The 16,270-nt window shown below is 36.4% G+C and overlaps 1 protein-coding gene across 2 annotated transcripts in view; it reads left to right on the top strand.

The window, feature by feature from the left end:
* The window catches only part of DENND4C (DENN domain containing 4C), a 123,123-nt gene that overhangs the window by 31,402 nt on the left and 75,451 nt on the right, over positions 1 to 16,270 (top strand). For both annotated transcript variants that reach the window (XM_072728185.1, XM_072728186.1), the window contains exons 2-5: positions 3,524 to 3,845; positions 9,853 to 10,105; positions 11,630 to 11,699; positions 13,456 to 13,625. In XM_072728185.1, coding sequence (XP_072584286.1) covers positions 3,541 to 3,845; positions 9,853 to 10,105; positions 11,630 to 11,699; positions 13,456 to 13,625 — 798 coding nt within the window. In that variant the 5' untranslated portion in view covers positions 3,524 to 3,540. The remainder of the gene's footprint in view (positions 1 to 3,523; positions 3,846 to 9,852; positions 10,106 to 11,629; positions 11,700 to 13,455; positions 13,626 to 16,270) is intronic.

The following is a 16,270-nucleotide window of genomic DNA, read 5'->3' as shown; positions in this document are numbered from 1 at the left end:
GTCATGTCAGGGTTGTGAGATTGAGCCCCATATGGAGCTCCATGCTTAGCAGAGAGTCTGCTTGTTCCTTTTCCTCCCCATCTCTGCCCCTCTTCTGCTAGCATGCAAGCTCTCTCCTTTTCTCTCTAAAATAAAAAATAAAAAATAAATCTTTAAAAAGATTTATATTTTTAAAATTTTTATTCAATTTGCCAACATATAGTATGACATCCAGTGCTAATCTCATCACATGCCCTCGTAAATGCCTATCCCCCGCCCACCTCCCCTTCTGCAACTTTTTGTTTGTTTTCTAGAGTCAGGAGTCACTTATGGTTTGTCTTCCTCTCTCATTTTTCCCACTCAGTTTTCCCCCTTCTCTTATAGTCCCTTTCAACTCTTTCTTATATTCCACATATGAGTGAAACCATATGACAATTACCTTTCTCTGATTGACTTATTTCACTTAGCATAATACCCTCCAGTTCCATCTATGTTGATGTAAATGGCAGGTATTCATCCTTTCTGATGCCTAATATTCCTTTTTTTAAAAAAATATTTTATTTATTTATTTATTAGAGACACACATTGAGAGGCAGAGACACAGGCAGAAGGAGAAGCAGGCTTCATGCAGGGAGCCCGACATGGGACTTGATCCCGGGACTCTTGGATCATGCCCTGGGCTGAAGGCAGGTGCTAAATCGCTAAGCCACCCAGGGATCCCCAGTAATATTCTATTTTATATGGAATATTTATATATATATTTATACACTTATATATGGAATGTGTGTATATACATATACATATATATGTATGTGTATGTATATGTATACACACACACACACACACATGCACGCACACCACATCTTCTTTATCCAGTCATCTGTTGAAGGGGATCTTGGCTCCTTCCACAGTTTGGCACTTGTGGACATGCTGCCATGAACATTGGGGTGCAGGTGTCCCATTGTTTCACTACATCAGTGTCTTTGGAGTAAAGACCCGGTAGTCCAATTGCTGAATTGTACGGTAGCTCTATTTTTAACTTCCTGAGGAACCTCCACACTATTTTTCAAAGTGGCTGCACCAGTTTGCATTCCCACCAACAGTGCACGAGGGTTCCCCTTTCTCCACATCCTTGCCAACATTTGTTGTTTCTTGTCTTGTTAATTTTAGCCATTCTCACTGGTGTAAAGTGGTATCCCTTTGTGGTTTTGGTTTGTACTGCTTGGATAACAAGTGATATGGAGCATTTTTTCATGTGCTTGTTGACCATGTGTAGGTCTTCTAATAAATAAAACCTTAAAAAACCTATAAAACAACTGAAGAATGAGTAAACAAACAGCCCAAGTAGAAAATGGGCAAAGAGGGATCCCTGGGTGGCGCAGCGGTTTGGCGCCTGCCTTTGGCCCAGGGCGCGATCCTGGAGACCCAGGATCGAATCCCACGTCGGGCTCCCGGTGTATGGAGCCTGCTTCTCCCTCTGCCTGTGTCTCTGCCTCTCTCTCTCTCTCTGTGTGACTATCATAAATAAATTAAAAAAAAATTAAAAAAAAATGGGCAAAGATTTGAACACAAATTTAACTGAAAAAAATATATGGATCAAATAAGCACATGAAAAGATGGTTAACTTCTCTAGTCATTAGAAAGATGCAAATTAAGGGGCGCCTGGACGGCTGAGTCAGTTAAGCATCTAACTCTTGATCTCAGGGTTGTGAGTTCAAGCCTCGAGTTGGGCTCCATGCTAGTTGTGGAGCCTACTTAAAAAAAAAAAAAAAAGATGCAAATGAAAATGATAATTAAGTATCACTATAAGCATATTAGAGTATCTACATTTAAAAGATTGACAGTATAGAGCTTTAGAGAGGATGTGAAACAACTGGAGCCCTAATCTGATGGTAAGAATATAAAATGGTATATTCTAGGAAACTATTTGGCAGTTTTTTAGAACTAAATATATCTAGCAGGTGATCTAGTCCTTTCATCCTAAGAATTGACCTAAGGTAAATGAAAGCTTATGTCTATAAGGCTTATACACGGGTGTTTATGAGAGCTTTATTTGTATAACTCCTAACTGAAAATAACCCATATGTCTATTAATAAAGTGAATAGGTAAGCATATTGTGGTATACTCAATAATGGAATACTACTTAGCAATAGGAAGGAATGAGGGGCACCTGGCTGGCTCAGTCGTTAGAGCATGAGACTCTTCATCTCAAGGTTGTGAGCTTGAGCCCCATGTTGGGTATAGAGATTACTTAAATTTTTTTTTAAAAATATAAAAAGGGATGAACTACTGCTATAAACAGCAGCATGAATGAATCTCTAATAATTATATATGTGTAAAATTTCATAATCTAAATTATTACGAAAAAAATAGACAAAAAGGAATACATACGATTCCATGTATATCATTTCTAAAAACTATGATAGAAAGCAGATTGGAGTTTCAGTGGATATGTTTACTATCTTGATTGTGGTAATGATTTCCCAGATGTATATGTATTTATGAAAATCTATACTTTATATCTCTACATTTTATTGTATGTAAATTATACTTAAATAAGGTTGTTTTTAAAAAGTATAGAAAATCCATGGAAATATTTAAAACTTCAGAAGCTTCATTTTATTTTTAGAGGTGCTGAGTTTAGAGATGATAAAAATCTGTCTCAATGTTCATAATCACTGGGTTTCTACCATGTAGTACCTAAGTCTCTTAATATGTGTTTTATATAATTTTGTCTTCTTTGGTTATAGTATTTTATGCTTTATTTGGTATTTATATAGGAAATACATAATTACTCCTAAACTTACTTAGTTTCCATGGTGTTCCCATAAAATTTTTTTTTAAACATTTTTTTAAAAAAAATTTATTTATTTATGATAGTCACAGAGAGAGAGAGAGAGAGGCAGAGACACAGGCAGAGGGAGAAGCAGGCTCCATGCACTGGGAGCCCGACGTGGGATTCGATCCCAGGTCTCCAGGATCGCGCCCTGGGCCAAAGGCAGGCGCCAAACTGTTGCGCCACCCAGGGTTCCCCCCATAAAATTTTTTAACCAGAATGGACAGACCCCTAACTGGATTGAGAGACTAGTTTGATTTGTTTATTTCATTCATTCATTCATTCATTCATTCATTTATTATTTTTGTCTTAGACCTTGACTTAATCATGATGAACTCAATTCATTTGTTTAAATATGAAGCTTAGCTCTAGGAATTTTGTAACCTAAAAGAGAATGATTTTTTAAGTCGTCTGAATATTGTTCATTTAAGTGCCTTTTGCTGAAAGGAAAGCACCATAGCCCACCTCTGACAGTTTGATTATTCTTACTTTACAAATGAATTGATGCTGTAAACTTGTACTTTGTAGCAGGTAAAAGCTGACAAGATGATACCAAAATAGGTTGCTTCTCCAAAAGGACAACAATGATTTTAAATCTAGCTGGGAAGTGTGCTAGTTGATCACTGTTAACTCAGGAGTATTTCAATTTTATAGTCAAGATAAAATGTTTTATTTAATTGATGTCTTTTTTCTTCTTCTTCTTCTAGGAAATATAATAGCAGCCATGATAGAAGACAAAGGGCCAAGAGTGACTGACTACTTTGTTGTGGCAGGTCTCACTGACACATCTACTCTTTTGGATCAAGAAATAAATCGTTTAGATACTAAGTCACCTGGGCCTAAAGCTCCAATTACAGACATTGCAGTTATTAACAAATCTGCTGGGGAAACAGTACCTGAAGGTTACACTTGTGTTGAAGCCACTCCGTCAGCTCTCCAAGCAAATTTGAACTATGGAAGTCTGAAAAGCCCAGAACTTTTCCTCTGTTATAAGAGAGCAAGAGATAAACCACCCCTTACTGACATTGGGTATGGCGACTTATTTTCTTTTGCTGAAGTGCAGGAAATAACATTTATTTAAAGTGCATGGGAATAGAAATCTGAAATCCTTTACAGTTCTATTACTCTTTGTTACTTCAGGATGAAGTGTAGTAAGATATTGCATATCTCTATCTACCCTTACTGGATTTCTTTGCATTGTACTTGAATCATTAGATCATTTCCTTTCAAAAGAATATTGAAATGAAGGCATTAAAGCCTGAAATGTGATTCCATTTCTCTTGTACTTATCGGATAAGCTTATTAATTAAACATAAAAGAACAAGAAGCTATAATAAAAGACTATATTTTTAAGGAGCTACTTATAAGTAGGCTATGTGATGAGGTTTTGTGAAGCCTTGAACTCATTAAAAAAAGGGACGTTCCTGTTTTTTTTTTTTTTTTAAATTGTGCTGTGTGGTTTTTAGTCCTAGGAAGGAGGAGGTATTTACAGTTTAGAATGAATGTAGTTCTTATGAGGCATTTAGTATCTAGTCCATAGCCAGTGAAGCACATTCTTTGTAAAAGCCTTTTTTCCAAAAATGTCTACATTGATCCTCTTTTGTAAATGAAATGTGTTTTTAGAATACCTATAATTATTACATCAATAAGTATATGTGTCATGTATTATAATTACCATCAGTTAGTAAAAACATATAGGTATTTGAAAGCATCTTAGGAAGTATTTGGGATCAGCTTGTCCATTTCTGTAAAATATGGAGTTGGAATTTTGGTGGGGATTGCATTTAATCTATAGGTCAAATTAGGGAGTACTACCGACTTTATACCAATTAAGTCTTCTAACTTATGAATATGAGATATCTTTCCCTTTATTTAGGTCTTTAATTTTTTTTAATCAATGCTTTGTAGTTTTTAGTGTACAAGTCTTTCACCTCCTTGATTAATTTTATTCCTACATATTTTATTATTTTGGATTCCATTAGAAATGGGATTGTTTTCTTAATTTCCTTTATGGATTGTTCATTGCTGTTTTATACAAACACAGCTGAATTTTAATTTCATGTGTTAGTCTTATACCCTTCAACTTTGCTGCATTTGTTAACTCTACTAGCTTTCTTTCAGCCATTTGGCAGTTTCTTAAATATATAGGATCATGTCATTTGCAAATAGAGTTAGTTTTACTCCTTCCTTTGCAGTTTGTTGTATTGGTTCCTTGCTCAGTCTAGAACTTAATGTACCGTGTTGAATAGCAGTAGTGAAAACAGACATCCTTGGCTCATTCCTGGTCTTAGGTGCAAAGCTTTCAGGCTTTCACTATTGAATATGATGTTAACTGTGGGTTTTTCATAACTGTCATTTATCATATTAAGAAAGATCCCTTCTGTTTCTGATTTTATGAGAGATTTTATCCTGAAAGTGTGTTGGATTTTTTTTTTTGAGTGCCTTTTCTTTGTGAATTGAGATCACGCAGGTATTTCTTTCTTTCTATTAATATGGCATATTACATTTATTTTCTTATGTTGTCTCTTTTTTTTTTAAAGATTTTATTTATTTGTTTATTCATGAGAGACACAGAGAGAGACAGGCAGAGACACAGGCAGAGGGAGAAGCAGGCTCCATGCAGGGAGCCTGACGTGGGACTGACTGGATCCTGGGTCTCCAGGATCACGCCCTGAGCTGACGGCAGCACTAAACCGCTGAGTGGGCTGCCCTATGTTGAATCTCTTAATGTAATGACAATACCACACTGTAGAAATGATCAATTACTTAATAGCATCATCTATCCAAATTTCCCTGATTGTTCCATGAAGTTTTGTTGTTGTTTTTATGGTTGCTGGTTTTTCTGATAATAGTTGTTCAGCTATTAAGGCAGGGAGTGTGCTGCTTCCTTTGACCACCACCTGTTTTGCTTATCACCTCCTCTACTTTTGCAGTTAGAGCTCTGGTGAAATGGTCCTAAGTTCCTCATTATGTTCAAATTTCCAAAGTCAAAGGATGATTTATCCTTATCTTACTAACCTTTATGCAGCATGTGTTTAACTTCTTTAATATTGGCCACCCTGTTTAGCTCTCTGATTTTCCTTCAAGTCAATACAGTTAGGATGGTGGCCATACAGCTTTATAGGATCATTAGGTACAGGAGCCAGGCTAGAAAGGGTTGAGAAATAATTGGAATTGGATTAATAGAGGCTTTTTTTTGAAAGCTTGACTTTAAGAGAAAGAGAAGATAATTATGGACCTTGCTATTCAAGATGTGGTCTTTGAACCAGTATCATCTGTAGAGCCTGGGAACAGTTTAGAAATTCAGAATCTTAGGCACTGCCCCAAATTTCCTGAATCAGAATCGTGTTTTAACAAAATCCCCAGAAGCAATGGTTAAGAAAAACTGGGAAGTAAGGCAATACGGAGTCACAGGCTGTTTTTTAACTTTCTTCTAGAGGATAACCCTGAACATCTTTATTTGAAGGAGAGAAACCAATGGAAATGTAGGGTCAAAATATAGGAGTAAGGAGATATCTGATAGAATAAAATTATAAAATAGATTGAAGGGATAATGTCAATAGCACAGGTGACTGGATTAGCCTTTATTGGAAGGGGCTTTTCCTTTGAAAAGGGGCATTGGAGGTTAAAAAGGGGATAAACACAGACTATTGGTTGCAGAGGAGTAATTCAGGACATGCAGTGATTTTATGTTACTTCTTTTCATTTTCTCTATGAGTTTTGTTTTTTTTTTAAGATTTTATTTACTTATTCATGAGAGACACAGAGACAGAGAGGCAGAGACACAAGCAGAGGGAGAAGCAGGCTCCATACAGGGAGCCCGATGTAGGACTGGATCCCGGAACTCCGGGATCACGCCCTGAGCCAAAGGCAGACCCTCAACCACTGAGCCACCGAGGTGTCCCTCTCTCTATGAGTTTCTTAAGAAGATAAGTAATATCCATAGAAGGATGGGTATAGGGTAAAATTTTGGTAATATCCATGTCAGTTGACAGGCATCAAGCCAGGGACTTCTGTTTCAGGCTTCAATGTTCACAGTCAGCTAGTCTCTAAAGGCCATTTTTTCATATCCTCCTCCCCAAGCCCCAATATACAGTCATAATCGAAAGGATGTGAATCTTTCCTTGCTCAGCGGGGAGCCTGCTTCTGCTTCTCCCTCTTGCTTCTCCCCCTGCTTACACACTCTCTCTCTGTCAAATAAATAAATAAAATCTTTAAAAACAAATAAATGTACAGTACATTATCTTATGTGTCAGATGTGCTTATTAAGATAAAAAATCACAAATTCATTACTTCTTCCTCCATTTATCAGATTCATTGATTTTCTTTTTTTTAAATTTTTATTTATTTGATAGAGTGAGAGAGTGTGTTCACATGCATGGGAGAGAGGGGGAGAGAGAGAGAGGCAGAGACACAGGCAAAAGGAGAAGCAGACTCCTTGGGAGCCCAGTGCTGGATACAATTCTAGACCCTGGATCACAACCTGAGCTGAAGGCAGACGCTCAAGCACTGAGCCATGCAGGTGCCCCCTCCATTGAGATATAATTCAGATATCACAGAATTCATCCATCTCATCCATTCGTCTTTAGTAGATTCACAGATTTGTGCAGCTGTGACCACAGCTAATTTTAGAATATTTTCATCCCCCTAAAAAGAAACCCTGTATTCATCAGCAGTCACTCTCTCATGTCCCTTTCCACCCTCTAGCCCTAGGCAACTACTAATCTACTTTTTATCTCTATAGATATGCCTGTTCTGGGCATTTTATGTAAATGGATCATGTGTGGTCTTTTTTGTCATACTTCTTTCACTTAACATGATTAAAATGCTCATCACTGTTGTACCACGTTTTAGTACATCATTGCCTTTGTTTGTTTATTTATTTATTTAAGTACTCTCTACACACAAACTCATGAATCCAAGATCAAGAGTTGCATGCTCTTCTGATGGAGCCAGCCAGGCTTACTTAGTACTTCATTGCTTTTTATTGCTGAACAGTATTCTGTATAATGGGTATGGCACATTTTATGTATCTCTTCATTAGTTGATAGACATTTGATCGTTTCTACTTTTTGGCTGTTGTAAACAATGCTGTTATATGTGTATTTGCATACCACTATTTGTGCAGATGTATGTTTTCATTTCTCTTGGGTATATACCTAGGAATAGAATTGCTGAATTATATAGAAACTCTGTTTAACCCTTTGAGGAACCATTGGACTGTTTCCCAAAGTAGTTGATTTTCACTGGCTTTGTATAAAGATTCTAATTTATCTGTGCTCTTACCTTACTAGCACTTGTGATTATCTGTCTTTTTGATTATAGCCCTCCAATTGTATGTGAATTGGTATCTTATTGTGGTTTTGATTTGCAGTTCCCTAATGGATAATATGTTGAGCTTCTTCTCATGTGCTTTTGGCCATATCTTCTTTGAACAAATGCCTATTTACACTCTTTGCCCACTTAAAAAACAATGAAAGAAGATGTCTTATTTTAAGATAATTTTAGTTTGGGTTTTAAAAAAAATTTTTTTTTTATTCATGAGAGACACACACACACAGATTGGAGGCAGAGACATTAGGCAGAGGGAGAAGCAGGCTCCTCGCAGGCAGCCGATATGGGACTTGATTCCCAGACCCGGGGATCACATCCTGAGCCGAAGGCAGACATCAACCACTGAGCCATCCAGGCATCCGAAGATAATTTTAGTTTTACTGAAGAGTTTTTAAGGATAATATAGACAATTCCCATATATTCTTTGCCAGCCCTGTGTCCATTTTTAATTTGTTTATCTTTTTATATTGATTTGTAGGAGTTCTTTACGTATTCTGGAAAGGATACTATATTTATCTAATTAGATAAATTATTGCAAATATTTTCTCACATTCCATGGGGTTGTCTTTTCACTTCGTTGATGGTATCACCTGTAGCATATAAGTTTTTTATTTTAATGAAATCCAATTTAAAATTTTTTCTTTTGTCACTTGTGCTTTGGTATCATATATAAGAAGGGTTTGTCAAACCCAAGGTCACAAGTTTTTATTCCTGTTTTTTTCTAAGAGTTTTATAGTTTCATCTCATACATTTAAGTGTTTGATATCATTTCTGGTGTTCAGTGTAAGGAAGGGATCCAGCTTCTTTTTCTTTTTTTTTTCTTCAACTTCTTTTTCTTTTGCATTTGATATCCAATTGTCCCAGAACCATTTGTTGAAAAGACTGTTTTTTTCCTATTATCTTGGCACTCTTGTCAAAATTAATTGGCTATAAATGTACGGGTTTAATTCTGCACTGCCTGTGCCGTTTCATTGACCTGAATGTTTTTCCTGGTGGTAGTAATACATTGTGCTGATGAGTAGATTTGTATTAAGTTTTGAAATTTATTAAGTTTTGAAAAATGTGAGTCCTCCAACTTTGTTCTAGTTTTTCCAAATTGCCTATATTGAGTTCTTTGGATCTCCACGTGAACATTAGCCTCATTTACCAATTTCTACAAAAAAATAGCGCCTAGGGATTTTGATGGGAATTGTGTTGACTCTTTAGATTTCTTTGGGAAATATTGACATCTTACCAAATATTAAGTGTTCATATTTATGACCATCGGATGTCTTTTTATTTATTAGCTCATCTCTAGTTTCTTTATGTTTTAGAGATTCAAAAGATTTTTAAAGGTGAAAATTTGACAGGAATTATGAAGGAAAATTTTGTTAAAACATCTGAATACTTGATCTAGGAATCAAGTTGAGGATGTTTATGGTGTAGCCTCTTTCTTATTTCATGTGTTTTTTGTAATAAACAATAAAAAAATCAAATTGATCTTATTTACTACTCTTCTTAAATTTACATTCCAGCTGTTGAAAAATAGTAGTTAAGAGATCTATAATTCTGAAAGAAATAATCTTACTTTTGGTTTGCAATTAAGATTTGAGAAACTGTAGAGGATCCTCTCCCCATTTGTTTGTTTTCAAGAGGAAAACCAGCATTAACTTGAAATGTATTTCTTATCTGCCTATCTATTTCTCCCCTCCCTGCCTTGCAGAGTTTTATATGAAGGGAAAGAAAGGCTTATTCCAGGATGTGAAGTGATCCAAGCCACACCCTATGGTCGCTGTGCCAATGTCAACAACAGTTCAACTACTTCACAAAGAATCTTTATCACTTATCGAAGAGCTCCTCTAATTCGACCCCAGAATTCTTTGGCTGTAACTGATATCTGTGTTATTGTAACCAGTAAAGGAGAAACCCCTCCTCATACTTTCTGCAAAGTTGACAAAAATTTAAATTGTGGAATGGTAAGAATACAGTTGTTTCATTTTCAGTTTTATATGTACTGTCCTCCACTCCCTAAAAAAGGATAATTTTTGGACTCCTGTTTATTATTGGGTGTATAATTTACTGTTTATATTTTCATGGTTGCTTATATTATTTTTACCTCTGTAACTTTTATGATTCGTAATAAATTTAAAGATTTTTAGCTATATGATTTTTAGAATAATTTCATTGAGAAAATAAGTACTTAAAGTCAGAGATTTAAAAATTTTTTTTGGTATTTGCTAATATTGCTTGTGTTACACTAAAATAGAGGTTTTTATTAGCTTTTGTATTTCACTGGTGTTTTCATGGACAACTGTAGGGAGACTAGATAGGGAACTCCTTTTATATTTATTTATTTATTTATTTTAATTATTGTAGTTTTACATACTTGTTTGTTTTTTTTTTAAGTGGTTGTCACACCCAACATGGGGTTTTGAACTCAGAACACCAAGATCAAGAGTCACATGCTCTACCAAGCATGCCAGGCACCCCACCCCTTGCATACTTATTTTTAAAGGGGCTCTAATGAACAAGAGCATTGAACATATACATTTGATTTATAGTTTTATGAGACTAAGGTTTACTATTGGGTCAGATTTATTTTGAAAAATATCTTTAGATAGAAGTATTATTAGCTTTAATGAGATATAGGCAAAGATGACTGATTACTATGCCCATGGCCATTAGTCAAGACAGTTTGCCTCTGGAGGCAATGACTTCATGGTACCTTAGTTCTCTTCGTAGTATCTAGTTTGGGCCCCAGGGGCCACTCATCTTAGTTCTGTTTCTTTCAAAGTGTCTGGTTACAGCATTCTAAACCTTTGAAACTGTTTTTTATCAATTTAATTTTTGTGGCAGTGTGTTTTTACTCCTTTTAGTGTTCTGAACTTCATGTTTTGCTATATTATAGTCTGTAGTCTTTTTTTTTTTTTAAGATTTATTCATTTTAGAGAGAGAATATGCACACATGGGGGGAAGGGCAGAGGGAGAGGGAAAGAGAATCTCAAGCAGACTCCCCACTGAGCTAAGAGCCGAACATGGGGCTTGTTCCCAGGACTCTGAGATGCCTGAGCTGAAACCAAGAGTCGGGCGCTCAACCAACTAAGCCACCCAGGCGCCCCTGTAATCTCTGATAAATATGTTTTATTTATTTATTTATTTATTTATTTTTTTAATTTTAAGTTTTTATTTTTTTTTAAATTTTTTATTTATTTATTTATTTTTTAATTTATGATAGTCACAGAGAGAGAGAGAGAGGCAGAGACACAGGCGGAGGGAGAAGCAGGCTCTATGCACCGGGAGCCTGATGTGGGATTCGATCCCGGGTCTCCAGGATCATGCCCTGGGCCAAAGGCAGGCGCCAAACCGCTGTGCCACCCAGGGATCCCTGATAAATATGTTTTAAATAGACTTCACTGAATAATCAGAATCTTTAGAAGATATTCAACAAAATCAATTTATTTTCACTCTGGTTTTTTTTAAATATAATTTATATTTTACAGTGGGGTTCCAGTGTATTTCTGTGTTATAAGAAGTCTGTGCCTGCTTCTAATGCAATAGCATATAAAGCTGGTGAGTAAATTAAAAAAAATTATTACTGTAGTCATTGTTGTATATTAATATTTGGTTAGTTTCTATAGTGTAGTGATCATAGTGTTCACCTAACATTATAGAGGAGACAATATATGCTCCCTTATGTAGTTTAGGGGGTTGATCTATATCTATAGTTTTAGCATGTAAAGGTATAAATTTTCTTAAATACATTATATACTGCAAGATATCTTAATATTACACCCTCTCCCTGAAACATGTTGTTAAGTAGAAATTTTCATTCCAGGTAAGTATTTGTGAAATGAACATTCAAGCTTTTAGTATACACTAATAGATTTAACTATTCAATGGAAAACTGCTTACTCTCTCTGACCTTTTTATTTTGGCAATCAGAAAGGTGTCAAACTGCATCTTTACTTCTTATATTTCCTTCTCTTATCTCTGTGTGTCTGATTTGAAACCTCATGTTACTTGCCATGAAAGGTGGACTTGCTTCCTTTCTCCTTTGTTGCAAAGAATCAGCTATATGGAGGAGAGGAGGGCCTGAGAAACTTTTCTGCCATGAAGTGTTTGAGAAATCTATCGCCACATTCTTACTGCACAGTAAAGTGTCAAGGGCTGTAAAGATTTAAGTGTGACCTCTTCATCCCACTGGTATGGTGGGATAGAAACTGAAAATACAGGTATGCTCCAGTTGTAAATAGAAGAGATACTGGAATACTTCCTTGTGAAAAGAAGCAGTGTCAGTTACTTTTTGATCATGCACAATTTTTGGAATAAAGTTTTGCTGCAGGGAAGTCAGGCACATCCATATCTGAAAAATCTTTATTATCTTCTTAAAGACATTCATACTAATAAATCAGACCATTTAATTTGTAATATAAAAATAAAGGCAGCAACTAATAATTACAAATTTCAGTATCATTTTAATATGTGATACTGTTAATATTGCTATAATGTGACGATTGTAATTTCCTAAGTTGTATGTATGTCTATGTGTGGAGAAAGTGTCACTTTAAAAAAGAAACACTAATAGAAACAAGCTTTGTGAAAGTATTCAGGTGTTTGAGAAAAGACATGTTTTAGAATATAGAATTTTACACACTGAATTTTGACTCAGAATTCTACTGACTTTCAAGAGTTTAACTTAGAGGTGGTCTGCATATTAGAGACATCAGAGGCTAATGCACTGATGCTTTGTAGCTACTTTATTCTGAAGGGGCTTTGTTATACTTGCCAGAAGCTCCCGTGCTCTTGCATCATTGGTCTCACATACTCTGTACTCAGCCAGAGGATTTTGGTCTCATTTACTTTTCATGCTGAATGCTTTTTATACTGCTGGTCTCTCAAGAGTGAGTTTAAGGGCTCTGATCATTTCTGTTGCCTTAGCATTATTATATAACATCCCTTCCCTGAATTTTTTACTGAAATACTTGGTAAATTTTTCTGTTTGTTCCTTACCACTTTCTATAAGATGTTGTGGTATGTAGAAGAAAATATATTAAGATTGGTGATCCTGTTGAATAGAGTTTTGACTTGTATATTTAGTACATTTTAATGTTACAATGAACTGTAAATTCACAAGTAAAAAATAGGGGGTAAACTGCTTATTTTATTTAAATTTCTGATATGGCAAGAGAAAAATTTATGTTGAAATTTCACACATAAATATTTTAATGACATTTGCTACTAAAATATCCCAATAATGTGTATCACATATAATTTATGGGAACATAACTATTCAAAAAAATTTATTATGGTCTCCTTTCTCCGAAAGGTTTAATTTTTAGATATCCAGAAGAAGATTATGAGTCATTTCCACTCTCAGAATCTGTACCTCTCTTCTGCCTTCCCATGGGAGCTACTATTGAATGTTGGGATCCTCAAACCAAATACCCACTTCCAGTTTTTTCAACTTTTGTCCTGACAGCTTCTTCTGCTGAAAAGGTATATTTTTCCTTTTTTATTAAACCTATATTGTCCATATTTTTATCCCATAAAATAATTAACATGATGTAAGTTTATTTGAATGTTAGGATTAAAAAAAACAAGAATGTTAGGATTATTTGGTCACAATATATTTTAGGTTAAATTTACACTATAGTGCCCAAGGTGAGATACCATGAAAATTAGTATCAGGATGCAGATACCTCTGGAGCTTCTAAGAAGCAAATAAAAAGTCTTTCTAGGGGATCCCTGGGTTGCTCAGCGGTTTAGCGCCTGCCTTTGGCCCAGGGCACGATCCTGGAGTCCCAGGATCGAGTCCCACATTGGGCTCCCAGCATGGAGCCTGCTTCTCCCTCCTCCTGTGTCTCTGCCTCTCTCTCTCTGTCTGTCTATCATAAATAAATAAATAAATCTTTAAAAAGAAAAAAGTCTTTCTAGAAAGATACCCTCAAAACCCAAGCCTAAAAAAAAAAAAAGAAAAGAAAAAAGAAAAACCAAGCCTCAAGATGAGATTATAATAGAAGTTAGAAGACATAGATACCATAGGAAGAATCAACAAGATACAGCACGAAGCTGAATTAGACCCTGCACATATTGAATTGATACAATGATGATGTGAAAGATATAAATTAAATATATATTGAAATGATTTAAGACCTCAAAACATTAGGGAAGAACACTTTATTTTATGAAATGAGTAGACCAAATGGGAAGAGAATCACACGTCTAGAAATGAAAAATATGGTCCTCAAAATTAAAGAGTCACTGAATCGTTTGAACAGCAGATAAGACATACATGCCAGGAAAATCAATTAAGTGTGGCATAAGTTACCTCAAATGTAGCACAGAAAAACATCTAAAAAGAGTTTATAAATAGAGGATAGAATCAATATATACATATATTTTTTAAGACTTTATTTATTCATGTGAAACAGAGAGAGGCAGAGACACAGGCAGAGGGAGAAGCAGGTTCCATGCAGGGAGCCCGATGTGGGACTCCATCTGGGGACCCCAGGACCATGCCCTGGGCTAAAGTCAGGTGCCAAACCACTGAGCCACCCAGGGCAGGACCAGTGGATATTTAATAAATTCCAGAAGGAGAGATTAGAAAGGGAGTGGCAGCATTTTAAGAGCTATTAGTTGGTTTTTTTCCAGGGTTGATGAAAAATTGAGTCTTTAAATTAAAGATACACTTTGAACCTTCAGCAGAAAGGTTTATATTATAGTGAAACCATGGAACTCCAAAGACAAAAAGCAACCAGAAGGAAAAGACATACTTGTTTTTAAAGGGATGAGTATTAGGTTGTTGGCTAATTTTTCAGTGACAAGAGTGAGGATCAGAAGACAAATAATATACTAAAATGGAGTAAGCAAAGATCATTTTAACAATGTATAGAAAGTACTAGCTAGACTTTGCTCGCAGAAGACAGCAGAGTAGGAGGATGTAGGACTTACCTCGTCCCGTGGGTACATGTAGGTAACACTCACATCACTGTAAATAACCCCGAAAACAACCTGAAGATGGGAAGAACAAACTCCACAACTAAATGTAGAGAAGAAGTCACATGAAAGAGGATATGAAGGGCGAAGAAGTGGTTGGGAACTAAAGGAACCTGCCTGGAATGTCTGTGGAAGGGAGGGACATCACCAAGTCAGAGAGGGGAGAGAAACAGACCCTCACACTGAAGACCCTGTATGGGTAAGGTGAATCCCCAAATATTTGGCTTTGAAAACCAGAGGGGCTGAATTTCATGAGTTCTTAGAACCAGTGGGACTTAAAGCCTGGAACTTAAAAATCTGTGGGCTAGGTTCTAGGATAGCAGAGTGAGTGATAGGAAACTGAGTCTCCACTCTTAAAGAGCTAGCACAACAAACATTCCACAGATATACAGCACAGAAGCAGCAGTTCTAAAAGTGCCTGGGGCATAGAGAAGGGAGAATTATTTACTCCAATCAGAGTGTATCTGGAGGGGTAGGGTTTTCTGAAGGACTTCTCCAGAACAAATGGCAAAGCTGCTGTTTCCCTTCCCCCACCTCCCAGCATAAACAATATGGCCACCTGTGGGAACTATTCACTATCTAAGTTGATGACACTGCATCCTGCCCCTCTGGCCAGGCCTGCCTTGGTCCAGGTCCTGAATCCCCTATCCCAGAAGACCTGCACAAACCTTGCTAGTACCAAGTGTACTTTCTGGGGCCTTGGTCTTGGTGGCAGTGGCTAGTCATGCTACCAGGAGAATGCATACACCTTTTTAAAACTGATCACGCCCTGGCATGCACTTTGCAGGTGAGCCCCAGCTGTCTTTGGTCTTGGCAACACCTGCACACTCCCTGTGAAAGAGGACCAAGACAAAACTAATGGGCACTGTGTATACCACCACCCTTCCCCTGCTGACATGCGCTTTGCAATCACTATGGTTGGTCTTGGCAGTGGAGGCATGTCCCCTGTGGGAGAGGACTAGAATGCACCTTGTTAAAACTTTGTGGTCCACCCACTACTTTCAAGAGCAGGAGATTTAGGTGACTTTCCTAACTCATAGAAACAAACAGACAAAATGAGGGAATAGGAATATGCCCACATGAAAGAATAGGACAAAACTACAGCAAGAGACCTAGGTGAAACATAAGTAATATGCCTGATAGAG

Source organism: Vulpes vulpes, chromosome 12 (genome assembly GCF_048418805.1).
Source record: "Vulpes vulpes isolate BD-2025 chromosome 12, VulVul3, whole genome shotgun sequence".
Taxonomy (NCBI): Eukaryota; Metazoa; Chordata; class Mammalia; order Carnivora; family Canidae; genus Vulpes; species Vulpes vulpes.
The sequence above is the reverse complement of the archived record's forward strand: the minus strand, read 5'-3'. Positions and strand labels throughout refer to the sequence as shown.